This window comes from Leptodactylus fuscus, chromosome 6 (assembly GCF_031893055.1).
Source record: "Leptodactylus fuscus isolate aLepFus1 chromosome 6, aLepFus1.hap2, whole genome shotgun sequence".
Taxonomy (NCBI): domain Eukaryota; kingdom Metazoa; phylum Chordata; class Amphibia; order Anura; family Leptodactylidae; genus Leptodactylus; species Leptodactylus fuscus.
Window position 1 is genome coordinate 183,634,529 of NC_134270.1, and position 27,050 is coordinate 183,661,578.

The 27,050-nt window shown below is 48.3% G+C and overlaps 1 protein-coding gene across 1 annotated transcript; it reads right to left on the reverse strand.

Annotated features, from left to right (window-relative positions):
- Positions 1 to 4,811: 4,811 nt before the first annotated feature.
- Positions 4,812 to 26,329, reverse strand: LOC142209055 (guanylate-binding protein 3-like). The gene is made up of 11 exons (XM_075277999.1): positions 26,281 to 26,329; positions 24,032 to 24,217; positions 23,631 to 23,758; positions 22,372 to 22,481; positions 21,435 to 21,634; positions 20,572 to 20,814; positions 19,154 to 19,437; positions 17,595 to 17,807; positions 16,705 to 16,807; positions 15,352 to 15,545; positions 4,812 to 5,019 (listed from the first exon to the last, which is right to left on the reverse strand). The coding sequence occupies exons 2-11, from the start codon at positions 24,204 to 24,206 to the stop codon at positions 4,849 to 4,851; spliced, it is 1,821 nt and encodes a 606-aa protein (XP_075134100.1). The 5' UTR covers positions 24,207 to 24,217; positions 26,281 to 26,329; the 3' UTR covers positions 4,812 to 4,848.
- Positions 26,330 to 27,050: the final 721 nt, after the last annotated feature.

Here is a 27,050-nt window from a genome sequence, read left to right on the forward strand (position 1 = left end):
ACCTCTTCTCCTTTCCCCAGTAGTCACAGCAGCCCCTTCTCCATTCCCAGTAGTCACAGTGACCTCTTCTCCTTTCCCCAGTAGTCACAGCGGCCCCGTCTCCATTCCCAGTAGTCACAGTGACCTCTTCTCCTTTCCCCAGTAGTCACAGCAGCCCCCTTTCCTTTCCCCAGTAGTCACAGTGACCTCCTTTCCTTCCCCTTTCGCCAGTAGTCACAGGGACCTTGATAGAATGATGAGGTTATTCCACTACATGTACTTATCCTTGTACTACCAGAGATCTGGAGAACAAGGAAGAGACCGCTGTGACTACTGGGGAAGTGAGAAGGTTGTAATGACCACTGTGGAGAAGTGGCTACTGTGACTACTGAGGGCAGCTGTGACTACTGTACAGTATATTACACCTACAGGTCTGTGCTCCTATGTAAGAGCGGTATATTACATCTACAGGTCTGTGCTCCTATGTAAGAGCGGTATATTACATCTACAGGTCTGTACTCCTATGTAAGAGCGGTATATTACATCTACAGGTGTGTGCTCCTATGTAAGAGCGGCATATTACACCTACAGGTCTGTGCTCCTATGTAAGAGCGGCATATTACATCTACAGGTGTGTGCTCCTATGTAAGAGCGGTATATTACATCTACAGGTCTGTACTCCTATGTAAGAGCGGCATATTACACCTACAGGTCTGTGCTCCTATGTAAGAGCGGCATATTACATCTACAGGTGTGTGCTCCTATGTAAGAGCGGTATATTACATCTACAGGTCTGTGCTCCTATGTAAGAGCGGTATATTACATCTACAGGTCTGTACTCCTATGTAAGAGCGGTATATTACATCTACAGGTGTGTGCTCCTATGTAAGAGCGGTATATTACATCTACAGGTGTGTGCTCCTATGTAAGAGCGGTATATTACATCTACAGGTCTGTGCTCCTATGTAAGAGCGGTATATTATATCTACAGGTGTGTGCTCCTATGTAAGAGCGGTATATTACATCTACAGGTGTGTGCTCCTATGTAAGAGCGGTATATTACATCTACAGGTCAGTGCTCCTATGTAAGAGCGGCATATTACACCTACAGGTCTGTGCTCCTATGTAAGAGCGGCATATTACATCTACAGGTGTGTGCTCCTATGTAAGAGCGGTATATTACATCTACAGGTCTGTACTCCTATGTAAGAGCGGTATATTACATCTACAGGTCTGTGCTCCTATGTATTAGCAGTATATTACATCTACAGGTGTGTGCTCCTATGTATGAGCGGCATATTACATCTACAGGTCTGTGCTCCTATGTAAGAGCGGTATATTACATCTACAGGTCAGTGCTCCTATGTAAGAGCGGTATATTACATCTACAGGTGTGTGCTCCTATGTAAGAGCGGTATATTACATCTACAGGTGTGTGCTCCTATGTAAGAGCGGTATATTACATCTACAGGTGTGTACTCCTATGTAAGAGCGGTATATTACATCTACAGGTCTGTGCTCCTATGTAAGAGCGGTATATTACATCTACAGGTCTGTGCTCCTATGTAAGAGCGGTACATTACATCTACAGGTCTGTACTCCTATGTAAGAGCGGTATATTACATCTACAGGTGTGTGCTCCTATGTAAGAGCGGCATATTACATCTACAGGTGTGTACTCCTATGTAAGAGCGGTATATTATATCTACAGGTGTGTACTCCTGTGTAAGAGCGGTATATTACATCTACAGGTGTGTACTCCTATGTAAGAGCGGTATATTACATCTACAGGTCTGTGCTCCTATGTAAGAGCGGTATATTACATCTACAGGTCTGTGCTCCTATGTAAGAGCGGTATATTACATCTACAGGTGTGTACTCCTATGTAAGAGCGGTATATTACAGCTACAGGTGTGTGCTCCTATGTAAGAGCGGTATATTACATCTACAGGTCTGTGCTCCTATGTAAGAGCGGTATATTACATCTACAGGTGTGTGCTCCTATGTAAGAGCGGTATATTACATCTACAGGTGTGTGCTCCTATGTAAGAGCGGCATATTACATCTACAGGTCTGTACTCCTATGTAAGAGCGGTATATTACATCTACAGGTGTGTGCTCCTATGTAAGAGCGGTATATTACATCTACAGGTGTGTGCTCCTATGTAAGAGCGGTATATTACATCTACAGGTCTGTACTCCTATGTAAGAGCGGTATATTACATCTACAGGTCTGTACTCCTATGTAAGAGCGGTATATTATATCTACAGGTGTGTGCTCCTATGAAAGAGCGGTATATTACATCTACAGGTGTGAAACTCCTATGTAAGAGCGGTATATTACATCTACAGGTCTGTACTGCTATGTAACAGCGGTATATTACATCTACAGGTCTGTACTCCTATGTAAGAGCGGTATATTATATCTACAGGTGTGTACTCCTATGTAAGAGCGGTATATTACATCTACAGGTCAGTGTTCCTATGTAAGAGCGGTATATTACATCTACAGGTCTGTACTCCTATGTAAGAGCGGTATATTACATCTACAGGTCAGTGCTCCTATGTAAGAGCGGTATATTACATCTACAGGTCAGTGCTCCTATGTAAGAGCGGTATATTACATCTACAGGTGTGTACTCCTATGTAAGAGCGGTATATTACATCTACAGGTCTGTACTCCTATGTAAGAGCGGTATATTACATCTACAGGTCTGTGCTCCTATGTAAGAGCGGTATATTACATCTACAGGTGTGTACTCCTATGTAAGAGCGGTATATTACATCTACAGGTGTGTGCTCCTATGTAAGAGCGGTATATTACATCTACAGGTGTGTGCTCCTATGTAAGAGCGGTATATTACATCTACAGGTGTGTACTCCTATGTAAGAGCGGTATATTACATCTACAGGTCTGTGCTCCTATGTAAGAGCGGTATATTACATCTACAGGTGTGTGCTCCTATGTAAGAGCGGTATATTACATCTACAGGTGTGTGCTCCTATGTAAGAGCGGTATATTACATCTACAGGTGTGTACTCCTATGTAAGAGCGGTATATTACATCTACAGGTCTGTGCTCCTATGTAAGAGCGGTATATTACATCTACAGGTGTGTGCTCCTATGTAAGAGCGGTATATTACATCTACAGGTGTGTACTCCTATGTAAGAGCGGTATATTACATCTACAGGTGTGTACTCCTATGTAAGAGCGGTATATTGGGTTTTATGTTCGGACCATAGTTCCGTTTTCTCAACCTCCACCCCTCCCCCATCTGATGTCATCATCTCCTCCAAGTCATCACTGACCACAATCCCATCATCTTCATGAAGGTCTCCATTATCTGCGCCAGTTTATCACCAGGTCAGTGGATAGTAACTGCCTACAGGCTGCGCCATAATAGATCTGTTCCTATTACATGAATAGGAGGGGCGACTTGCTCCCCCATCCAGTATTGCATCAGCTTCCGGTGTCTGGAGGCTGCCGGTACAGCTGATCTGCGCGGGGGCTGGGTGTCTGATGGATTAACTATAGGAAGGATTAATAAACATAGAAAATGTAATAAAATAAACATAAAACAATCACATTTTCAATAAACTTTATTGAACACGCATCACAACATATTCGAGTACTGTTTATGGCATCAGTAACGTATACGGCGAAAACAAAGAGTTACCATGGCTATATCTAATAATAAGAACCTTCTACTCCTGCCGAGTCCGGCGCTTCACATTATTTAATAGGCGATGCCCAATTGATTCACAGTTGGAATGTTTTCTGTCGTCTGACCCGTTCCTGAGGAATCGGTGCAGGTAGTTTTGGTGCCTGACGTGTTATCCAGACTCTGTACCCGGCCTGTGGTTGGAGCTCTGGATCACATCCATTATCCTGATAATGTCTGACAGTAAAGAACATAAGTAACATCAGGCACCAAAACTACCCGCACTTATTACTCAGGAATGGTGGGTTGGATTTTTGTATTTATTGTAGATCTGCAACGAAAATGTAAAATTGTACAATTTTTGCCCCAAAAAACTTTGCAAATGGTGACAAAAATATCAATAGCGCCTTTATTGGTGCGAGGTCTAATACTGGTCAAAAAGTGTAAGACGTGAGCCCAGTGTGAACATCTCCTAAAGCTGGTCATACATGTAAGAGTCATTGTGATGCCGCCAATCCATAGGGGTCTCCCCTACCGACCATCATACCAGCCACACAACGAAGCAAACCCCGGCAGCCCCCAGAGGTGGCTACTGCGGAACCATGAACTCTCAGCGAGACATGCTTTACAGCCACCTACTGGCATTAGACACCAAGCAGAATAGCCACGTAAAGGTCTCGGGGAAGATGTGTGGGGCTGGCGGTGGGGCTGGCGGTGATATAGATTTTTTAGGCACACATGACTATATATGGCACTGTGCACATTAATACTATATTATAATACTGTAGCGGTGACCTATAAATGAGTATTTCAGGTTAGTCCTCAACATTTACAGAACGGTTAATAGAATATTCTAGGAAAAACCTACTGTTTTATAGTGCAGGGTCTGGGAGGGTCTGGGAGGGTCTGGGAGGGCTTTTTATATTCCTGTCTCATAACCCGCCCATGTCTCATACCTCGTCCCTCTCATTCCCCACCCCATGTCTCATACCCCACCCCTCTCATTCCCCGCCCCATGTCTCATACCCCACCCCTCTCATTCCCCGCCCCTCTCATTCCCCGCCCCATGTCTCATACTCTGTCCCCCGTCTCATACCCCCGCCTAATTCCCCGCCCAATGTCTCATACCCCGCCCCCCGTCTCATACCCCACCCCCCAGGCCGTGCACACAGCCTATCCATTATGAAGGCCTTGCATACATTGCTCCTATAGAAGGACTTTTTTCAGAAATTTCCCGAAAGCCCCACCGGGTAATATATCTAAGATTTCTCCCAATAGTGACGGGGACTTCTTGTTCTGCTCGCGCAGATGCTTAATCTCCTCCTCCAGCATGTCACATTGCTTCTTAAACCCTGCAGATAACATTTCTTGTTGTTCCTGTAAAGACAAAATCAGATGGATGACTGGAGGAGACTCCGAGGCGACAAATCTGTTATAGCGTAGAGGAGGAGTTGCCCTATAATATTGCCCTCTTTAGTTCAGGCTTTACAGTGACCCCCGTTACAGTGGTGCGTGCCGGCACATTAAGGCCCCCCCCGACAGAAGGGCTCTAGGTTTCCCCGTCTCTTTCCATGACCCTTGGGCCAGTTGACCACCATTGATTTGCTAACTAGAGATGAGCGAACACTAAAATGTTCGAGGTTCGAAATTCGATTCGAACAGCCGCTCAATGTTCGTGTGTTCGAACGGGTTTCGAACCCCATTATAGTCTATGGGGAACAGATACTCGTTAAGGGGGAAACCCAAATCCGTGTCTGGAGGGTCACCAAGTCCACTATGACACCCCAGGAAATGATGCCAACACCCTGGAATGACACTGGGACAGCAGGGGAAGCATGTCTGGGGGCATCTAACACACCAAAGACCCTCTATTACCCCAACATCACAGCCTAACAACTACACACTTTCCACATTCAAAAAAACCTCTATCAAAGTGGGAAAATACCTGGAAACCTTCTTTACTCCCCAAATGGATGGACACAAACCCCAATTTAAGCTCAACAAACAGTAACAACCACCCCTTTAAATCACGTTCCCCATGACAACCACAAATGGAATAGGCAATGGGAATTCCAAAAGCCCTCACCCTTAACTGTCATTTTGAGTGTGTGTGTGTGTGTGTGTGTGTGTGTGTGTGATGTGGTAAGACCTTCCAAAATTCACTTTTCTAGCCCTTAACATGAGCCCTTCCAAACAAAGTTACATGACCTTAAGCTGAGCTACCAGCAGAGATTGAGGCCCTTGGCATGAGTAGAGCCTTGCACCAGCAGTGTTTTTGGCACTTAGGGTGAGTTGAGCCTTGTACCAGCGTGTGTCCCTTAACATCAGGCGGGCCCTAAGTTCTGCGCTTTGCACAAAAGTTCCACATTAACTAGGCTGAATGGTACAAAGATTAGTAGGCCCGAGAACCAGGAACAGGTCTTGCAATGGCTGTCGGATAACGCTTAAAGCACATTGTCCACCAGCCAGTCAGCCTCTACCTCCTCTTACCCAACAGTCTTGTCCTCCTTCCACCCAAAATTCCCAATCTTCTCAGAACAATAACCCCAACTGTCCCTGCTCCCCAGAGCTGTTCTCCCTTCCTTTGACTGTACCGCAACCTGCCCCTCCATTTCGCGATTCCACGGACCTAACAGACGAGTATCTGTGTCCAGATGCTCAAACACTAGAGTCTCCTCCATTCCATCTCCGGTCGATTTGGTGGCGGATGACCAGCAACCCACCCTCATCGACGACGATGAGACGCAGTTGCTGTCAGGGCAGCCAGTTGACATGCGCATTGTGCAGGAGGAGGAGGCGAGACAGGAGTTGGAAGAGGAGGTGGTGGACGACGAGGACACCGACCCCACCTGGACAAGGCAGATGTCAAGCTGGGAAAGTAGTGTGGATGTTGAGGCAGGTGCAGCACCAAAAAGGGTAGCTAGAGGCAGAGACATGTCCAGAGGCAGAGGTCAGCTGCTTTGCCGAAGCCAGGCCAGACCCGGAATGTCCGAAGATGTTCCCTTTTGTACCCAGCCCAGAAAAACTCCCCCATCGAGGGCACGTTTCTTGAAGGTGTAGAGTTTTTTCAAGGAATGCGCCGAGGACAGATATAGTGTCGTCTACACAATTTGCCTCTCGAAATCGAGTAGGGGCCCTGAGAAGAGCAACCTGTCCACCACTTCAATGCACCGTCATTTGGAATCCAAGCAATGGAATCAGTGGCAGGCAGCAACGGCAGGACAAACGTCGCCCGCCGTTCATGCCACTGCCTCTGCTCACAGTGCTGGCGATGCACTCCAGAGGACGAGCCAGGACATCACTTCATCTGCCTCCGCCACTTTGTTGACTTCTCCCTCATCCTCCCCTGTTTCTGTCTTATCTCCTTCTCCTGCACCATCAAAGGCACCATCAGGCGCTTCTTTACAACAACCCACCATCTCTCAGACATTGGAGCGCCGGCAGAAATACACCGCTAACCACCCACCCACGCAAGCCTAGAACGCCAACATCGCTAAACTGCTGGCCCAGGAGAGGTTGGCGTTCCGGCTTGTTGAAACTCCCGCCTTCCCGGACCTGATGGCAACTGTGGCACCTCACTATGCCGTCCCTAGCCGTCTCAACTTCTCCCGGTGTGGCGTCCCCGCCTTGCACCAGCACGTGTCACTCAACATCAGGTGGGCCCTTAGTTCCGCGCTTTGCTGCAAGGTCCACTTGACCACCGACACTTGGACAAGCGCCTGTGGTCAGGGATGCTGCAGTGCTTATCTTTAATGACAGGCAGGGTGAATGTGGTGGAGTCTGTTCCCCGGGTGCAAACTGGGGTGGCCTATCTCCTCTCCCAGGCCAAAATTCATGGCAGGAGTAGACTGAAACCCTACGACGCTGCAACCTCCACCACAGCTACTAGCGGCAAACGCTAAAACACTGGTGTGGGGAGACGTCAGCAGGCGGTGCTGAAGCTCATCAGCTTGGGGGACAGACAGCACAGTGCCTCCGAGGTCAGGGATGCCATCCTGGCTGAGATGGCATTTTTTTTCCCTGCTACACCTGGGGCCTGGCATTTTTACGCCTGTGATAATGGCTGGAACCTGGTAGCGGCTCTGGAGCTTGCCAGCCTCCAACACGTTCCATGTTTGGCCCACGTCTAACCTAGTGGTGCAAAGTTTTTTAAAAACATACCCAAATGTACCGAAGCTACTGTTGAAAATACGGCGCTTGTGCGCCCACTTTTGCAAGTGCACAGGAGTCGCTGCTAGCCTAAAAACACTCTAGCAAGGCCTACATCTGTCCAAACACAGGCTGTTGTCCGTCATTCACACACGCTGAAACCCTACAATACCATATCTTGAGCAGGGTGTGTGAGCTGCACAGACCTTTGATGGAGTTCCATCTACAAAACCCAAGGGTTCCTCAAAGTCAGCAACCAAAGTTTCTGCACCATGAGTTTCCAGGGGTGGCAGAGTTATGGCTAGGGGAAGAGGCATGGATAGGGATGATGTCTAGGGGCAAAAGCAGTGTGGATGTGGAGGCAAGCTAAGCAGGAAAAACTGGGGGTACAAGCTAAGGCATGGACTGGGGTGATGTCTAGGGGCAAAAGCAGTGTGGATGTGGAGGCAAGCTAAGCAGGAAAAACTGGGGGTACAAGCTAAGGCATGGACTGGGGTGATGTCTAGGGGCAAAAGCAGTGTGGATGTGGAGGCAAGCTAAGCAGGAAAAACTGGGGGTACAAGCTAAGGCATGGACTGGGGTGATGTCTAGGGGCAAAAGCAGTGTGGATGTGGAGGCAAGCTAAGCAGGAAAAACTGGGGGTACAAGCTAAGGCATGGACTGGGGTGATGTCTAGGGGCAAAAGCAGTGTGGATGTGGAGGCAAGCTAAGCAGGAAAAACTGGGGGTACAAGCTAAGGCATGGACTGGGGTGATGTCTAGGGGCAAAAGCAGTGTGGATGTGGAGGCAAGCTAAGCAGGAAAAACTGGGGGTACAAGCTAAGGCATGGACTGGGGTGATGTCTAGGGGCAAAAGCAGTGTGGATGTGGAGGCAAGCTAAGCAGGAAAAACTGGGGGTACAAGCTAAGGCATGGACTGGGGTGATGTCTAGGGGCAAAAGCAGTGTGGATGTGGAGGCAAGCAAAGCAGGGAAAATGGTGGCTAGAGGCAAAGGGATGTCCATAGGCAGCAAGGGCAAAGATGCAAAACTCTCCCGTTTCAAGAATTTTCCTGACTTGTTTCCCCACAAAACATTCCTGGGAGGAGGGCTGAAACACCACCCTCCTCCTCCTCCGCTGTTAGATTTACCCCAGCTACGAGCTGAAAACGCTGCAACACTGGTGTGGGGAGACGTCAGCAGGCTGGGCTGAAGCTCATCAGCTTGGGAGACGGACAGCACACTGCCTCTGAGGTCAGGGATGCCATCCTGGATGAGATGGCAATTTGTTTATCCCCGCTGCCCCTGGGGCCAGGCTTTTTTGTCTTGTTGGAGGGCTCTGGAGCTTGCCAGCCTCCAACACGTTCCATGCCTGGCCCACATGTTCAATGTAGTGGTGCAATGATTTTTAAAAACATACCCCAAATTAGCTGAGCTAAGGGTGAAAGTGCGGCACTTGGACACCCACTTTCCCAAGTCTACAGTACCTGGAGCTAGCCGCAATACACTCCAGCAAGGCCTACATCTGCCTGAAGCACCTACTGTTGTGCGAGGTCACCACACGCTCTAACCCTAGATACCGTATGTTCAGCAGGGTGTGTGAGCAGCAGAGACCTTTGATGGAGTACCAGCTACAAAACCCAAGGGTTCCTCAGAGTCAGCTCCCTCACTTTCTGCACCATGAGTTTCCATGGGTGGCAGACTTATGGCTAGAGGCACAGGCATGGATAGGGGTGACGTGTAGGGGCAAAAGCAGTGTGGATGTGGAGGCAAGCTAAGCAGCAAAAACTGGGGGTACAAGCAGCCGGTGACATCATCACTGACAAGCACAGCTGTCTGTCAGCTGACAGGCTGACTTTCACCAAAATGAACAGACAATGGATAGACTCATCATATACATGTCAGTTACATGACAAATTTAGTGCAATTTGCAAGTCCAAGATGGTTTGGAGATCTGCGGAGAGGAATCTCACCACCTCTTGCGGGTGCCATCATTTGGAAGGCAAGCCCTGGGCTCAGTGGGTGAGAGCAAGCGCAGGATAATCGTCGTTTGGCCTGGCGGCCACTGCCTCTTCCACTGTTGACAGGGCTGGCGCTGCAGTCCAGACCAGGAGCCAGGACACCTCCACATCTGCCTCTGACACTTTGGGGAGTTCACCCTTATCCTCACCTTTTCCTGCCATTTCTCCTTTTGCCCGCGCCATCATGCGCCTCTTCCCAGCAACTCCCCATCTCCCAAGCCTTTCATTTCATGCTAAAGTACAGCGCAACCCACCCACATGCCCAAGGCTTCAACGGCCTCATCTCAAGAAATCTGGCCCAGGAGATGTTGGAATCCCGGCTGGGGGACACTCTGCCCTTTTTGGGCAGAGTGTCTACTGTGCCACCGCACTGTGCCGTCCACACCAGCACTTTCCCCCAAACATGAGGCGGTCCCTAAATTCAGCGCTTAGCCCTAAAGTTCCATGTGACCAGTTACGAATGGACAAGTGCATGCGGACAGGGACGCTACCTTTCAATTTGGGCACAGTGGTTGAATGTAGTTGAGGCGTGGACCGGGTCGCAAAATGTGGTGGCCTGACTTGTCTCCCCACACAACATTCCTGGGAGGAGGGCTGAAACACCACCCTCCTCCTCCGTTAAATCTACCCCAGCTACGAGCTGGAAACGCTGCAACACTGGTGTGGGGAGACGTCAGCGGGCCGTGCTGAAGCTCATCAGCTTGGGGGCCAGACAGCACACTGCCTACAAAGTGAGTCATGCCATCCTCGATGAGACGGCAATGTGGTTTTTGCCACTGCACCTGGGCCCAGGCATGTTGTCATGTGTGATAATGGCCGTAACCTGGGATCGGCTCTGTAGCTTGGCAGCCTGCAACATATTCCATGCCTGGGCCACGTTTTTAACTCATTGCTGCTAATCTTTTGAAAAAGGTACCCCAATGTTCCTGAGCTACTGGTGAAAGTGTGGCGCTTGTGCGGATAGTTTTTAAAGTGTATAGTTGCCGCTGCTAGCCTCTATGCACTCCTACAACGCCTGTACCTGCTGGAACAACGGCTGTTGTGCGACGTCTCCACACTGCTGGCACTAAACATATCATGTGTTGAGCAGAGTGTGTGAGCAGCACAGACCTTTGATGTAGTTCCAACTCCAAAACCCTCGGGTTCGTCAAAGTCAACTCCCTCAGTTGCTCAACCATGAGTGGCCATGGGTGGCAGACTTATGTGAAATCCCATCCCATCCATTGCACTGGACACGAAACATTAGCATGCGCTCAGCACAACTTCGGATATGGCAGATGCGTTAAGCAGGGTGCAGGGTACAACACAGACCAGGCCCGAGCACCAGGAACAGGTGTTAGAAATACTGCAGCATCTGCCATTTCCTTCCAATTTTGGGGTTTTGGACCCGCCACCGACTTGTCTGGACCTAAGTGGGGATCATGAGACACAGTTGCCATCAAGGCAAGCTGTGGTCATGTGCGGTTTGCAGTAAGGGGGCAGTGCGCAATTGGAAGAGGAGTTGGTGGATGACGAGGCCACCGACCCCACATGGACAGGGGTGATGTCTAGGGGCTAAAGCAGTGTAGATGTAGAGGGAAGCTAAATCAACAAAAAACCTGGGTAGAAGCAAAGGCATAAACTGGGGTGATGTTTAGGGGTGAAAGCAGAGTAGATGTGGAGGGAAGCTAAGCAGCAAAAACAGTGGGTAGAAGCAAAGGCATGCAAAACTCTACCCTGTTGGAAGACTTATTCCTAGGTCTGGAACACGTTAATGGCCCCCCCTGGACAAATTACTGCCACTCAGGGGCCTAGTGTCACCAGGAGGGACAAGTATAGGCGCATGTTGTGGGAATACCTGGCCGACACCTGCTCTGTCCTCTCCGATCCCTCTGTGCTCTACAGCCTAAACTTATTTTCTCATCTTTTTTTCTGAACTGCACATCTCTTGCCTGCTTCCTTTGGGATCTTAGAAATGGTGGTCCACTTCCAAAGGTGGTAACTTCAATAGACAGTGTAACGGGAGTAGCTGAGGGATCGCTGTCTTAACCACTTTTTGGCACAAAATTAACTTCCAAAGCCAAATATGGTGCAAGTATATGATGCAAGGACACCTACACACCTATCTCTGACACATTGGGGAGTTCACCCTCATGCGCCCTTTTGGCCTGCACCATCATGCGCCTCTTCCCAGCCACTCCACATTTCCCAAGCTTTTCATTGCAGGCAGAAGTACAATACAACCCACCCCCATGCCCAAGCCTGTAACAGCCTCATCGATAAACTGCTGGCCCTGGAGATGTTGGTGTTTGTTTATGCTTCTGGAGACCCAGGCCTTCCGTCAGCAGATGGCAGCTGGGGCACCTCCCTATGCTGGGCCTAGCCGTTACTACTTCTCTTGGTGTGCTGTCCCTGCCTTGCACCTGCATGTGTCCCATAACATCAGTCGGGCCCAGAGCTCTGCGCTTTGCTGCAAGGTCCACTTGACCACCGACACATGGACAAGCGCCTGTGGTCAGGGATGCTGCAGTGCTTATCTTTAATGACAGGCAGGGTGAATGTGGTGGAGTCTGTTCCCCGGGTGCAAACTGGGGTGGCCTATCTCCTCTCCCAGGCCAAAATTCATGGCAGGAGTAGACTGAAACCCTACGAAGCTGCAACCTCCACCCCAGCTACTAGCGGAAAACACTGTAACACTGGCATGGGGAGATGTCAGTAGGCCGTGCTGAAACTGATCAGCTTGGGGGACAGACAGCACAGTGCCTCCGAGGTCAGGGATGCCATCCTGGCTGAGATGGCATTTTTTTTTCCCTGCTACACCTGGGGCCTGGCATTTTTGCGCCTGTGATAATGGCTGGAACCTGGTAGCAGATCTGGAGCTTGCCAGACTCAAACACGGTCCACGCATGGCCCACGTTTTCCAACTTGTTGGTGCCATGTTTCTTTGAAACCTACACCATTGTGCCTGATATACAGGTCAAAGTGGGGCCATTTTCGTAAGTGAGAACTAGCCTCTGCTAGGCAGAAAACATTCAGAGCACACTCCTCTCATCTTCGCACCGTTGGCTGGCGGAGGAAGACGAGGGGGTTGGAGTGGCATCTGATGTCCCTATCCCACACGAGGCTAGAGGGTGCACTTCAGTGCATCCCATTGCTTCACCACAAATGGTGTGAAGGGGAGTGGAAAATGGAGGAAATGGAGAGTGACCCTTACAGTTGGGGCCAGCAAAGGCATGCCAAGTAACACACTGGCACACATGGCTGACTTCATCTTGGGTTGCTTTTCAACACATATTTCACATCATGAAGAACAAATAATACTGGATTTTTTCAAGCCTCGAACCCCGGTCTAGGTCTAATGTCTGTTCCTTTCTTATATTAGGGGAGAGGGAAAAAAAATGACTTCAGTGATACGTTTAGCGTACATAGACTGACTATTAATGTGTATCCCACTTAGTGTTGTTAGGGTTACACACCGTCACAACCTGGCTAAAGCTTCTATAGCTGTTAATAAAGTCAACATAACTTTACGGTATCCAAAAAGACAGCTGGTACCGACAGAGAGCAAGACAAATGTCACCCAAAGCTGTGAGCTCTGAACACCCACAGTGACTTTGGCGTCATCATCATTATAAGGGAGCGGGTGGTAATAAATAACTTGGCAGTGCCTAAAACCCAAAAAGCTTATACAACTATATTTACATTAAGATACACAAATGAAACTTTTCAGTAGCATGTCATGAGACAAGCTGATAAGCTCTTCCTTTGTGCAGTGCTATTTGAAAGTTAAACGCTGCCTTTATTTTAATTCTGGAGAAGGTGCAGACATTAGATTTAGAACATGTTGTCTTCATTGTCCAAATCCTCTATATAGGTAACGCGTTTTTCGGGCCGAGCTGTCTGGGAACGAGCTGGTGCAGCACTGACAACCTGGGTGAATATGGCAAGAGCCTGAGATGTAGGGTGAATGAATCCCCAAATTATTTGTGGAATTCCCAGTGAGACAATGGCACTGTATACCAGTATTAAAAATTGTGGGTGCACATAACCCCCATATATTCTTTGAATTCCCAGTCAGACAATGGCACTGTATAGCAGTATTAAAAATTGTGGGTGCACGTAACCCCCATATATTCTTTGAATTCCCAGTGAGACAATGGAACTGTATACCAGTATTAAAAATTGTGGGTGCACATAACCCCCATATATTCTTTGAATTCCCAGTGAGACAATGGAACTGTATACCAGTATTAAAAATTGTGGGTGCACATAACCCCCATATATTCTTTGAATTCCCAGTGAGACAATGGCACTGTATAGCAGTAGCAAAAATTGTGGGTGCACATAACCCCAATATATTCTTTGAATTCCCAGTGAGACAATGGCACTGTATACCAGTATTAAAAATTGTGGGTGCACATAACCCCCATATATTCTTTGAATTCCCAGTCAGACAATGGCACTGTATACCAGTATTAAAAATTGTGGGTGCACGTAACCCCCATATATTCTTTGAATTCCCAGTCAGACAATGGCACTATATACCAGTAGCAAAAATTGTGGGTGTATATAGCCCCAATTCTATTGCTAGGGGACTTGCAGGGTATTTCTGAGGTGAAGGTGGGGGGGCACACCGTTGGAACGGGGATTTGGGGTGTATATATGGGGTATACGGGAATACACTGACAGTGTGTTCCATTCAGGATCCTGGGAAAGCTGGGTTGCGGCGATTGAGCCCGTCAGTGCCACGTTACACTGACAAGCTTCTCCCTGGAATTGAAGTTATATGTAAGCCCAATATATTCTTTGAATTCCCAGTCAGACAATGGCACTATATGGCAGTAGCAAAAATAGTGGGTGTATATAGCCCCAATCCTATTGCTAGGGGACTTGCAGGGTATTTCTGGGGTGAAGGTGGGGGGGCACACCGTTGGAACGGGTATCGGGGTATATATCGGGTATACGGGAATACACTGACAGTGTATTCCATTCAGGATCCTGGGAAAGCTGGGTTGCGGCGATTGAGCCCGTCAGTGCCACGTTACACTGACAAGCTTCTCCCTGGAATTTAGCTCTTACAAGAGCTGTTGGTTGTCTTCTCCTTCCTATCCTAGCCTGTCCCTGCCTACCCAGAATCTAAGCCCTAGCTAGCTGGACGGAAACCTCCGTCCTCGGTGAATTGCAAGCTCAGAATGACGCGAACCTGGGCGGCGCTGTTCTTTTAAATTAGAGGTCACATGTTTTCGGCAGCCAATGGGTTTTGCCTACTTTTTTCAACGTCACCGGTGTCGTAGTTCCTGTCCCACCTACCCTGCGCTGTTATTGGAGCAAAAAAGGCGCCAGGGAAGGTGGGAGGGGAATCGAGTAATGGCGCACTTTACCACGCGGTGTTCGATTCGATTCGAACATGCCGAACAGCCTAATATCCGATCGAACATGAGTTCGATAGAACACTGTTCGCTCATCTCTATTGCTAACCCTTCAGTTCAGGGCTGATCCCGTCCTCGTACACTATGGTCTGATGGTTGTGTGTGTATACAGACAGACATTACAGTGTATGCTCAGTGCCATGGCCTCCATTACCTGCAGCTTCTCTTGTATCAGCCATTCATTTTCCTTCTTCATTTTCTCGCTTTCCTCGCTCATCTTCTTCTGCAGCATCTCCACATGCATCTTATAACTTTCCTGCTCATTCTCCAGGTTCTTCTGAAGTTCCACATTGGCCTTTTCCAGGATCTCCTTGTCTCGTGCGGCCGCTTCGGCCTGTGATCGCTGCTCTGGAGAAGTGAATGGACATTATAGCGATTGTTACATCGGAGTCTTATTAAGTATCATAGAGAGGACCCAGCCTTAACCAATAAGAAGGGAGGAGGTGGCACAGAAGACACCAGAAAACTGACGGAGATGTGCAGACTCCCTCCATTGTTCTCTGCATAGAGTGTGGCTGCTCCATGTCTATCTGCATTGTACGTGGCCTGCGGGGATAATTTGGGACAGGGTCACATCTATTTGGTTTCTTTCCATTGGACTGCTGTGTTATGGGGCAGAACAATGGGAATTGTTGATGTGACCGATCCCTTGTATAGGGCACTTTATGCAGTGTGTATTGTACAAAGCATTGATTGTTAGAACTCCAGTGATTCAGTGGCTTAAGGGTTGATTCAATTGATAGTTCAATGGTTGGTTCAGTGGTTTAGAGGTTAATCTGGTGGTTTAGTGGTTGGTTCAGAGGTCAGATTGGTGGGTTAGTGGTTGGTTCTGTGGTTTAGAGGTTAGTCTGGTGGGTTAGTGGCTGGTTCAGTGGTTATTTGGTGGATTAGTGGTTGACTCAGTAGATTATTGGTTGGTTCAGAGGTCAGTTTGTGCAGGGTTAGTGGTTGGTTCAGAGGTTAGTCTGGTTGGTTACTCCGGTGGGTTAGCGGTTGGTTCTGTTGTTTATAGGTTAATCTCATGGGTTAGTGGTTGGTTCAGTGGTTTATAGGTCAGGTTGGTGGGTTAGTGGCTGATTCAGTGGTTGGTTCTGTGGTTTAGAGGTTAGTCTGGTAGGTTAGTGGTTGGTTCAGTGGTGTATTGGATGGTTCAGAGATTAGTTTGGTGAGTTTGTGATTGGTTCAGTGTTTAATCTGGTGGATTAGTGGTTGTCTCAGTGGTTTAGAGGTTATTTGGTGGGTTAGTGGTTGACTCGGTAGATTAGTGGTTGGTTCAGTGGTTTATAGGTCAGTTTTGTTGCAGGGTTAGTGGTTGGTTCAGAGGTTAGTCTGCTGGGTTAGTGGTTGGTTCAGTGGTTTATAGGTCAGGTTGGTGGGTTAGTGGTTGGCTCAGTGATACATTGTATCATTGGGTCAACAAGTTCCACCAGAGCATTACATAGTTTGTCTTTGCTTCCATGGCTTGGAGACGTCTCCTCCATTTTCTGCAGCCGCACTAAGATCTTACCGGCCAATTTCTTTTCCTTTTCTTCCAGACTTTTATCCGCTATCAGGATGGTGGACTCCACATTTTCCTTTTCTTTGAGAAACTCTTGCAAGACTTCCAGAGACTGTGGAGAGATCAGATATTCATACAGGTGTTATAGGATATAGTAAAGCAGAAGGACTGGTCTACAGAATGTTCCAGAAGCCACTATTAAGGATGGAATAAATAAACAAAGGTTTGGTGCTTGTTGTGTCTTATCTGACCCCGGCCAGGTGGAGGAACCATTCATCTCATTACTATTCAGCCGCGCCCCTGGCCTTTCTGATCCATGCACTTCTTGAATACACTCTGGTGAGTAGAGTTTACTTACTCCAGCTCCCTCTGCTAAACTGACTCTAACTCTGAAAACCCTGCTATATCCATTTAGACACAGACTGCAGTTCACATGTCTCACATTACATATGCTTATAAATATCTACAGATAGAGGATGAAGGGGGTGGAGATGCAGCAGATACACAGGCTTATTCTGATGCTGAATGGAAGCTTTCTATCACAACCAAAGTATTTTACTCCTAGTACCATCAGTACTTCTCTACATATGTCCTGCACAAGCCTGGGGCAGAGCAGATTCTCCTCTTCCTACTGTGAGCAGTGTATAGCAGCTACTAGCCTCCATCCCCCAGCTCAGCGAGAACCTGCAGAAGGGATAACTGCTAATATTGCTGACCCTAGGTCATAGAATGGTCAGATGTAGTGTTACTTCTCATGTACACACATGAGCTCATCCTAAGACAAATGAAACAACAGGTAAGTTTCAGTGGTGGTCGCTAGGAGGGAGGTGTAGGGATTTGTGATGTGTTCTTCTTATTCATGTGATTGTGCCCCCTATCACAGGATCACTTCTCCTTACCTTCACCCCTTTCCCTTTGGCCTTCAGATAATCGGCCTCCAGTGATTTCTTCTCTGCAAGGAACATCTTATACCCCCCGGGCACAGAGAACTTTCCTTCCTTTATTCGGTTCTCCAGCCCCGCACTCAGCTCCTGCAGTAAGACTCTGCACCTTCTCTCTGAGGTCTCTTCGTTTTTCTGCTGATACGCGGCCTTTTTATGCTGTAACTGTTCCTACAAGAGAGAAGTATTTCCCAGAGAATATTTTGGTGTATTTCCCGTCTGTAGGCTCATGCTAGTCACCTAGTATAAGTATATACCGCGTTATGTTACAGGATACAGATCACTACTAGGTCCGGGATATTAAATCAGTTGTAGAGAATTAACCTTGTTTACAGGGCAATGAACCCAAGTGCCTTTGTGTAGGGTCACACTAAACACCCCAACTGCAGGATGGTTATGCCTGGATACCTGCAAAAGGCACACATGTCATAATTCATGTTTCATAACCATCTGCGTACAGGAATATGGCTGGGGAACTCTATGTGGAGGGAATAGGATTCTCCTGCCAGCTACTTCATTGTAGCCTGAAATAAATCAATTACCCAATCTCAGAAGATACAGGGCTATGCGGGATCCTAGCAGGTCCACAATGCAAGATATTATAGAAAAAAAATACAGGTGCAATATGCTAATGATACATCCACTCTCACACCCATAGTCTATGGGGGGCAGATACCAGCACTTCAAATGCACACCAGTGAGACTTATACAGGGTGCTGTCACATGACAATGTGAGGCACAACCAGACCTTATGGTTATTTCATCTTTTTTTGCAGGATGTAGCCAGGCCCTTTATTTTTGCAGGGTGCTGCTATTGTTGAGGTGCTGGGCAGCCCGCCTGATCTAATAGTGTGAGGTGTGACCAATAGGCTGTTCTCTGGGGCTGTACGCCTCACAATATCATGTGACACTGCCTTATATAAATTTAATTTGTGTGCATTTGAAGTGTGAGCGGATGTTTCATTAGCATTTGAATCTGTGTCATATTTTGCAATGGGGACCAGTTTGCATCCTGTACAGCCTTGTATCATCTGGTATTGGGTTAGTGTGGCCATTTTTTGTGAAGTTTTCTGTATATCCTTTTCAGCTATATGTTTGTTGTTTTTTTTTGTAGCTTTATGGTCTCATTCTGGGCACTCACAGCCTCTTATCTACAACCTGGCAGTCTTATTCACTACTGTGAGAGTTTACAGGAGATACACATCAAGCCAGGCTATGGGAGGTCAGGAGCAGTGAAAGATAGTGGCATAGTGATCATGGCCCCTGGAAATGCTGTGGCTCACGTTTCGATCATGCTCCTGTAGCCCACCAGACATCTCCTAAAACTTTAGGGGGAGATGTCTGAAAGCAGTATAGGACAGACTGTGTAGCCTGCAGTTACCTTGGTGCAAACGCCTGTATAATTGAGATCCCGATTCTGGTGTAAGGATCTCCGTATGGTTCTGCCACATGTGCTCAATAAATATTGTGAACTGCAACACGTGTGTTCTAATCGGAGTCTCCTTCACTCTACTTACTCCTAGCTTGAACTGGTATTCTTGGTTTTCATCCTTGAAGGAAAGCTTCATGAAGACTTTCAGTGCCTCAGCATAACATTCCTTGTCCAGGCTTAGAAACTCTTCATGTGTCTCAGTTGGAAATTTACTTCCATATTGAGTCATCATCTCCTCGTACTTAGATACAGCGTCTTCTACGGCTCGAGAATTCTCAATTTTGGCCAAAGCAACAACAGCATTTTCCATAGAAGGAATGGACCCGCTACGAATGGACTCCACGTAGGAGACTGCGACATCTCCAAGACCTAATGATATAGAAGTGAGAATAAGAGCGATGGATGATGTAGAGAAATGCTAAGTTGTACCCCAGAGTGAGGACTCGCCTCTCCCAGTCACGCCCCAGAGCGAGGGCTCGCCTCTCCCGGTCACGCCCCAGAGCGAGGGCTCGCCTCTCCCGGTCACGCCCCAGAGCGAGGGCTCGCCTCTCCCGGTCACGCCCCAGAGCGAGGGCTCGCCTCTCCCGGTCACGCCCCAGAGCGAGGGCTCGCCTCTCCCGGTCACGCCCCAGAGCGAGGGCTCGCCTCTCCCGGTCACGCCCCAGAGCGAGGGCTCGCCTCTCCCGGTCACGCCCCAGAGCGAGGGCTCGCCTCTCCCGGTCACGCCCCAGAGCGAGGGCTCGCCTCTCCCGGTCACGCCCCAGAGCGAGGGCTCGCCTCTCCCGGTCACGCCCCAGAGCGAGGGCTCGCCTCTCCCGGTCACGCCCCAGAGCGAGGGCTCGCCTCTCCCGGTCACGCCCCAGAGCGAGGGCTCGCCTCTCCCGGTCACGCCCCAGAGCGAGGGCTCGCCTCTCCCGGTCACGCCCCAGAGCGAGGGCTCGCCTCTCCCGGTCACGCCCCAGAGCGAGGGCTCGCCTCTCCCGGTCACGCCCCAGAGCGAGGGCTCGCCTCTCCCGGTCACGCCCCAGAGCGAGGGCTCGCCTCTCCCGGTCACGCCCCAGAGCGAGGGCTCGCCTCTCCCGGTCACGCCCCAGAGCGAGGGCTCGCCTCTCCCGGTCACGCCCCAGAGCGAGGGCTCGCCTCTCCCGGTCACGCCCCAGAGCGAGGGCTCGCCTCTCCCGGTCACGCCCCAGAGCGAGGGCTCGCCTCTCCCGGTCACGCCCCAGAGCGAGGGCTCGCCTCTCCCGGTCACGCCCCAGAGCGAGGGCTCGCCTCTCCCGGTCACGCCCCAGAGCGAGGGCTCGCCTCTCCCGGTCACGCCCCAGAGCGAGGGCTCGCCTCTCCCGGTCACGCCCCAGAGCGAGGGATCGCCTCTCCCGGTCACGCCCCAGAGCGAGGGCTCGCCTCTCCCGGTCACGCCCCAGAGCGAGGGCTCGCCTCTCCCGGTCACGCCCCAGAGCGAGGGCTCGTCTCTCCCGGTCACCCCCCAGAGTGAGGACTCACCTCTCCCGGTCATCGTGTACCCGCCTGATAGGGTTTTAACTGGACTGTTCTCAAATACGTATTTACAGAATTTCCTTGTCTGTTGTACAAAGGCAGGGTCCAGCTGAGACTCCACCACATTGTCCAGGTTCTGGAGATCTGTCTTAGATGCCGGCCGGTCAAACACAAAACACTTGTGGGAATGGAAGTAATGGAGGAGACACTCCCGGGGGAGGTTGTAATTTCGTACTTGTGGACTCAGGCCTGGAAATAGATTATAGAGGTGGAGAATTATCTTACATAAATGAGCCCTTAAGGTTTACACCAACTTCAGCATCAGGTTTTTTGGCTGGATTCCATACTTTGGTAAAACACAAGACAATGACCATGGGATGACTCCTACCTAGGTCTTAAGACCCTTGAGAAAACACCCTTAGAAAAGTTGGGGAAAATTATCAAGAGTGATATTATACTCTACAGGTTGATCCTCTGGCTGGTGGACTGAAGATTCACCCAATTAATTAAAGGGGTTGTTCAGGAATTTTAGTAACCTCCAAGAGACCAGGTGAACGCAAAACAGAAAAAAGTCAAACTCACCGATCCTGGCACTGAGCGAGGCTCACATGTCCACTGAAACCCATCAATGGGCCCGGAGGTCACTGGTAAGGAACCGGTGACGTATGTGAGTGATGTCCCGGCCCCTCTCCGGTGACCGCTGAGGCTACGGATTAGTCTCCATGGTCATGTGACCCTCACGGCTTCCAGCCCCGGGAGTCCCTGCACTGAGGAGTAGGAGTTTATTTTTGTTTTACACCCACCCATCTGCCCCCTGAGATTTTCATTATTTCTGGGTCAGGGTCAGTACCTCAGAGTCACATGCATACCTGGCCTCAGCTTCAGGGCGTTTCTTAGATATTCGTCTTGGGTGATTTCCTTCCCGTTCAGTTGCAGCTGAAGAGTGAAATCTCGGACGCACCAGATGAAGGACGGGAAAAATCTCTTAAACTCGGAGGAATCGTCGCTAAAATCTCCGTCCTGCTCGGAAGATTTCACTTTTATTTTCTCGGTAAGTTCTGTGACATAACTCGGAGGAATTAAGGAGTAAAATATCTAGAAGGAGGGTTCACACTTGTGCCCCGTCCGCCCTGGGATTTCTATGCAGGACATATATAGAGAAGTACTGACCTGCACGGATATAAATAAAGCACGTTGCTTGTCATACACAACCTCTAGTCTCTCTCTACTCATTCCTCCCTCTATAGACGTGTAATCTAAGTTGTGTGACCTGTATCGTGAGGAAAATACAGCAGAGATCTCCAGAGTATAAGTCAGTGTAACAAAGAGGATGTTTGTAGAAATAATCTTGTCTATATAAGAAATATTGAGAACACTTGTGTCAGTAACTGCGGATAAAACATCCAGGAGATCTCAGCGTAGTCGGCCCTATACATGGCCCTATAGTCTACTCGATCCCCCATATCAGACTGCTCGTTGTGTTAAAGTGATCAGGTCTCTTTAGACTGTTTCTAAGAAGGGGCCGGAGCCGGGCTGAGCTCATACTCACACTCACTCCTGTAATAACATGTGAGTGCAAGTCATCTCCAAGGCTTATATAGACTATAAGAAATGTGTCGCCCTCTATAGGGCTGGCTATATGGGAATCTACTTCTTCTGGGGCCACAATGGCCCTTCTGTACCGGCTCTGCAGTGAAGATGAGGCCACAGTCAGGTCTTCTTACAGCCACCATCACATATAGAGGGTGTCAGTGACTATATACATGTAATATAATATCAGCCCCACAGAGGAGGTATAAAGGATACTGGAGCTGCTCCATGGCCTGCTGGTCAATGGTCCCCATACTATTATATACCAGGGTGCTGCTGAGGAGAACCGCCAGGGCGAAGATCCAGGAGTCATTCTGACTGTTCCCCTGAAATACAATAAAGGAATTTATGAATTGATCATAATCTACAACAAAATAGAAGCTGTACATTATAATATTAATCCCATGGTGCTCTGTACATTATTATATTAATCCCATGGTGCTCTGTACATTATTATATTAATCCCATGGTGCTCTGTACATTATAATATTAATCCCATGGTGCTCTGTACATTATTATATTAATCCCATGGTGCTCTACATTATTACATTAATCCCATGGTGCTCTGTACATTATTATATTAATCCCATGGTGCTCTGTACATTATAATATTAATCCCATGGTGCTCTGTACATTATTATATTAATCCCATGGTGCTCTACATTATTACATTAATCCCATGGTGCTCTGTACATTATTATATTAATCCCATGGTGCTCTACATTATTATATTAATCCCATGGTGCTCTGTACATTGTTATATTAATTCCATGGTGCTCTGTACATTATTATATTAATCCCATGGTGCTCTGTACATTAATATATTAATCCCATGGTGCTCTGTACATTATTATATTAATCCCATGGTGCTCTGTATATTATTATATTAATCCCATGGTGCTCTGTACATTATTATATTAATCCCATGGTGCTCTGTACATTATTATATTAATCCCATGGTGCTCTGTACATTATTATATTAATCCCATGGAGCGCTGTACATTATTATATTAATCCCATGGTGCTCTGTACATTATTATATTAATCCCATGGTGCTCTGTACATTATTATATTAATCCCATGGTGCTGTGTACATTATTATATTAATCCCATGGTGCTGTACATTATTATATTAAGAGGGCGCTATTACTATACAGGAAAACAAAGGGACTAGGTGGGAGTGACAGGCACATGGCAAGAACCGGCCTCAAGTTTTGACCCTCCTTTTGTTGTCTTAAGATCGGAGGTCAGTTTAGGAAATAAAACGGCCCATACAAATCCCAGCCCTAGAAGTGAGTCCGCTCCATAGTAACCAGCATAGACATTACTACTCAGGTCTACAGGAATCTGGGCAATGTCAGGAGCTTCACTTGGCCAGAAGCTCAGAAATCCCTGCCCACAATACAACAGATGTGAGGTTCTATACAAGTATATTCTGTATAAGGCAGTGACGGCTCCGGGAGGTTTGCACTGACCTTCTCCACATCGCCCAGTCCTTCTGTATCCAGCAGTACGAGGGTGTGATCAGGTGTCACAGGGTGGGGAACGCACCACATCCAGATACCTTTAGTCATAGACTGGACTGTCGATCCCAACGAGAACCCTGTATGGACAGACAGATAGAAGATACAGATAAATCCTCTCAATAGCCATCGGAGCGCTCCAATAGACAGGTTCTCAGAAGTACAAATGTCAAAGGGAATGGGAACTAGAATTTTTGGGATAGGATTGGCCAATCGTCAGAAATAGGAAGGAATTTTTTCTCCTTTTGGGCCATTTGGCGCCACCTCATGAGGTTTCTGCCTTCTGGTAGGGTTATAGGTTGGACCTGATGGACTTGTGTCTCTCTCCAGTCTTATCTGATGTTACTTCTCACCATTCTTCTGTCCGGCCAGTTTGTTCATTAGATAAGACTTCCCAGTCCGATATTTCCCGACTATGGCCACAACAACCACCTTCTTAGTAAATCCAGATAAGATCTTCAGAGCCGCCTGATTCACTTGGATTGTCCCATCTTCATGGTTCTCTATTAAACACACCGGACGCTCCATTACTGGGGAGACTGTAATGGAAGAACATACGAGATAAAAACCTCCAACATGGCCGCTCCTCCTGACAGTCTCCCTCTACGAGAATTTGCTGCTTATTCACAGTTATTAGGGAAAATCTCTATTTATAAAAAAAAAGAAGACCTAAAAAGAAAACAGGAAATAGAAGGGTAGGTGAAGGTCACAGGAAGTGAAGGGGGAGGGGCAGAACTCTCTACAGGAAGTGAACGGGGAGGGGCAGGACTCTCTACAGGAAGTGAACAGGGAGGGGCAGGACTCTACAGGAAGTGAATAGGGAGGGGCAGGACTCTCTTTACAGGAAGTGAAGGGGGAGGGGCAGTACTCTTTACAGGAAGTGAAGGGGGAGGGGCAGGACTCTCTACAGGAAGTGAACGGGGAGGGGCAGGACTCTTCACAGGAAGTGAATGGGGAGGGGCAGGACTCTCTACAGGAAGTGAATGGGGAGGGGCAGGACTTTCTATACTACAGGAAGTGAATAGGGAGGGGCAGGTTTCTCTTTACAGGAAGTGAATGGGGAGGGGCAGGACTCTCTTCACAGGAAGTGAACGGGGAGGGGCAGGACTCTTCACAGGAAGTGAATGGGGAGGGGCAGGACTCTCTACAGGAAGTGAACGGGGAGGGGCAGGACTCTTCACAGGAAGTGAATGGGGAGTGGCAGGACTCTCTACAGGAAGTGAATGGGGAGGGGCAGGACTTTCTATACTACAGGAAGTGAATAGGGAGGGGCAGGTTTCTCTTTACAGGAAGTGAATGGGGAGGGGCAGGACTCTACAGGAAGTGAACGGGGAGGGGCAGGACTCTTCACAGGAAGTGAATGGGGAGGGGCAGGACTTTCTATACTACAGGAAGTGAATAGGGAGGGGCAGGTTTCTCTTTACAGGAAGTGAATGGGGAGGGGCAGGACTCTCTTCACAGGAAGTGAACGGGGAGGGGCAGGACTCTACAGGAAGTGAAGGGGAGGGGCAGGACTCTTCACAGGAAGTGAATGGGGAGGGGCAGGACTCTCTACAGGAAGTGAAGGGGGAGAGGCAGGACTTTCTATACTACAGGAAGTGAACGGGGAGGGGCAGGTTTCTCTTTACAGGAAGTGAATGGGGAGGGGCAGGACTCTCCACAGGAAGTGTACGGGGAGGGGCAGGACTCTCTACAGGAAGTGAAGGGGAGGGGCAGGACTCTACAGGAAGTGAATGGGGGGGGCAGGACTCTTCACAGGAAGTGAATGGGGAGGGGCAGGACTCTCTACAGGAAGTGAAGGGGGAGAGGCAGGACTTTCTATACTACAGGAAGTGAATAGGGAGGGGCAGGTTTCTCTTTACAGGAAGTGAATGGGGAGGGGCAGGACTCTTCACAGGAAGTGAACGGGGAGGGGCAGGACTCTCTACAGGAAGTGAATGGGGAGGGGCAGGACTTTCTATACTACAGGAAGTGAATAGGGAGGGGCAGGTTTCTCTTTACAGGAAGTGAATGGGGAGGGGCAGGACTCTCTTCACAGGCTGACTCCCCTCTACATGACTGTATTTCCTGCCTATAATCTGTTCAGAGAGGAGTCTGCAGCCGATCACAGCTCACAGTGAGGACAAGGAGAGGCTATTGACTTCAATGTCTGAAGAAGAGAATGACAGGACGTGCGGAGCAGGAATCTACAGGGAGACTTCTATGTATTGTACACATCACCTGCCACAGACAGAAATACATAATGCGTTCCTGCCAAAACTGGACTATTAGCAAAAACACTGATCGGAAGAAACTAATGAAGGATCATAACAGAGAAGAGACTGTCCAGCAAGAGCAGCAGAGACGTCAGCTTTTCAATTACCCATAACATGCGCAACAGTCACTCTATTAGACACCCCACATCTGGTAACACCTGGGATCTCCTTTGGCCTTCACATCTTAGTATATCCAATGGTCACAGAGGACCCAGAGTGCACCAAAGAAACCTCCACCCACCTGACCAGCTGATACACGATGGGTTAATTGATTCATGTTTATTGCACAAAATTATGCTCCTCCCATCATAATGGTGCAACAAAATGCAAATAGAATCCCTCTTTACCTTGCAGATCTTCCTCCTGTTATGTAGCGCTGTCTCTCCGCTCTGTGCTCGGCTCGCTCTGACCTTCCTGCAGCAGTGTCACTTTTTGTATAATCTAAACTGAAAGTGAAAGGATCTGTACGATGATTTCCCTCCCATCACATATGTATGACATGGAGGGAACGTGGCAGTAATTAACCCCTTGTAGAGACTCTCCAGGATTATTAATACACAGCTGCTGGTTTTGGAACAAGGCGAGAATGTTTTATTTACACTTTAGTCAGTATTTGATACATAACAATTGTATTTATCCCGTATTACTTGTAAGTGGAGCTCACACAAATAAAAAGAATCATATGATGGATCTGTCCCTGTCGGCATTATCTGATAGATTACCTGCACATTGGAGATGTGACCTCATCCTATAACCTGCGGAGATGTTCAGGGACAACCGGCGCCCCATGTATGATGAATAATAGGAGTAATATAAGGGATCATAACAGGGCAAGGCTGAAACATGGCGCCATCAGCTGGATAGGACACTATATACAATCTGCCCCTCTATAACCTGTAGATAGGACACTATATACAATCTGCTCTATAACCTGTAGATAGGACACTATATACAATCTGCTCCTCTATAACCTGTAGATAGGACACTATATACAATCTGCTGCTCTATAACCTGTAGATAGGACACTATATACAATCTGCTCTATAACCTGTAGATAGAGCAGATTGTATATAGTGTCCTATCTACAGGTTATAGAGCAGATTGTATATAGTGTCCT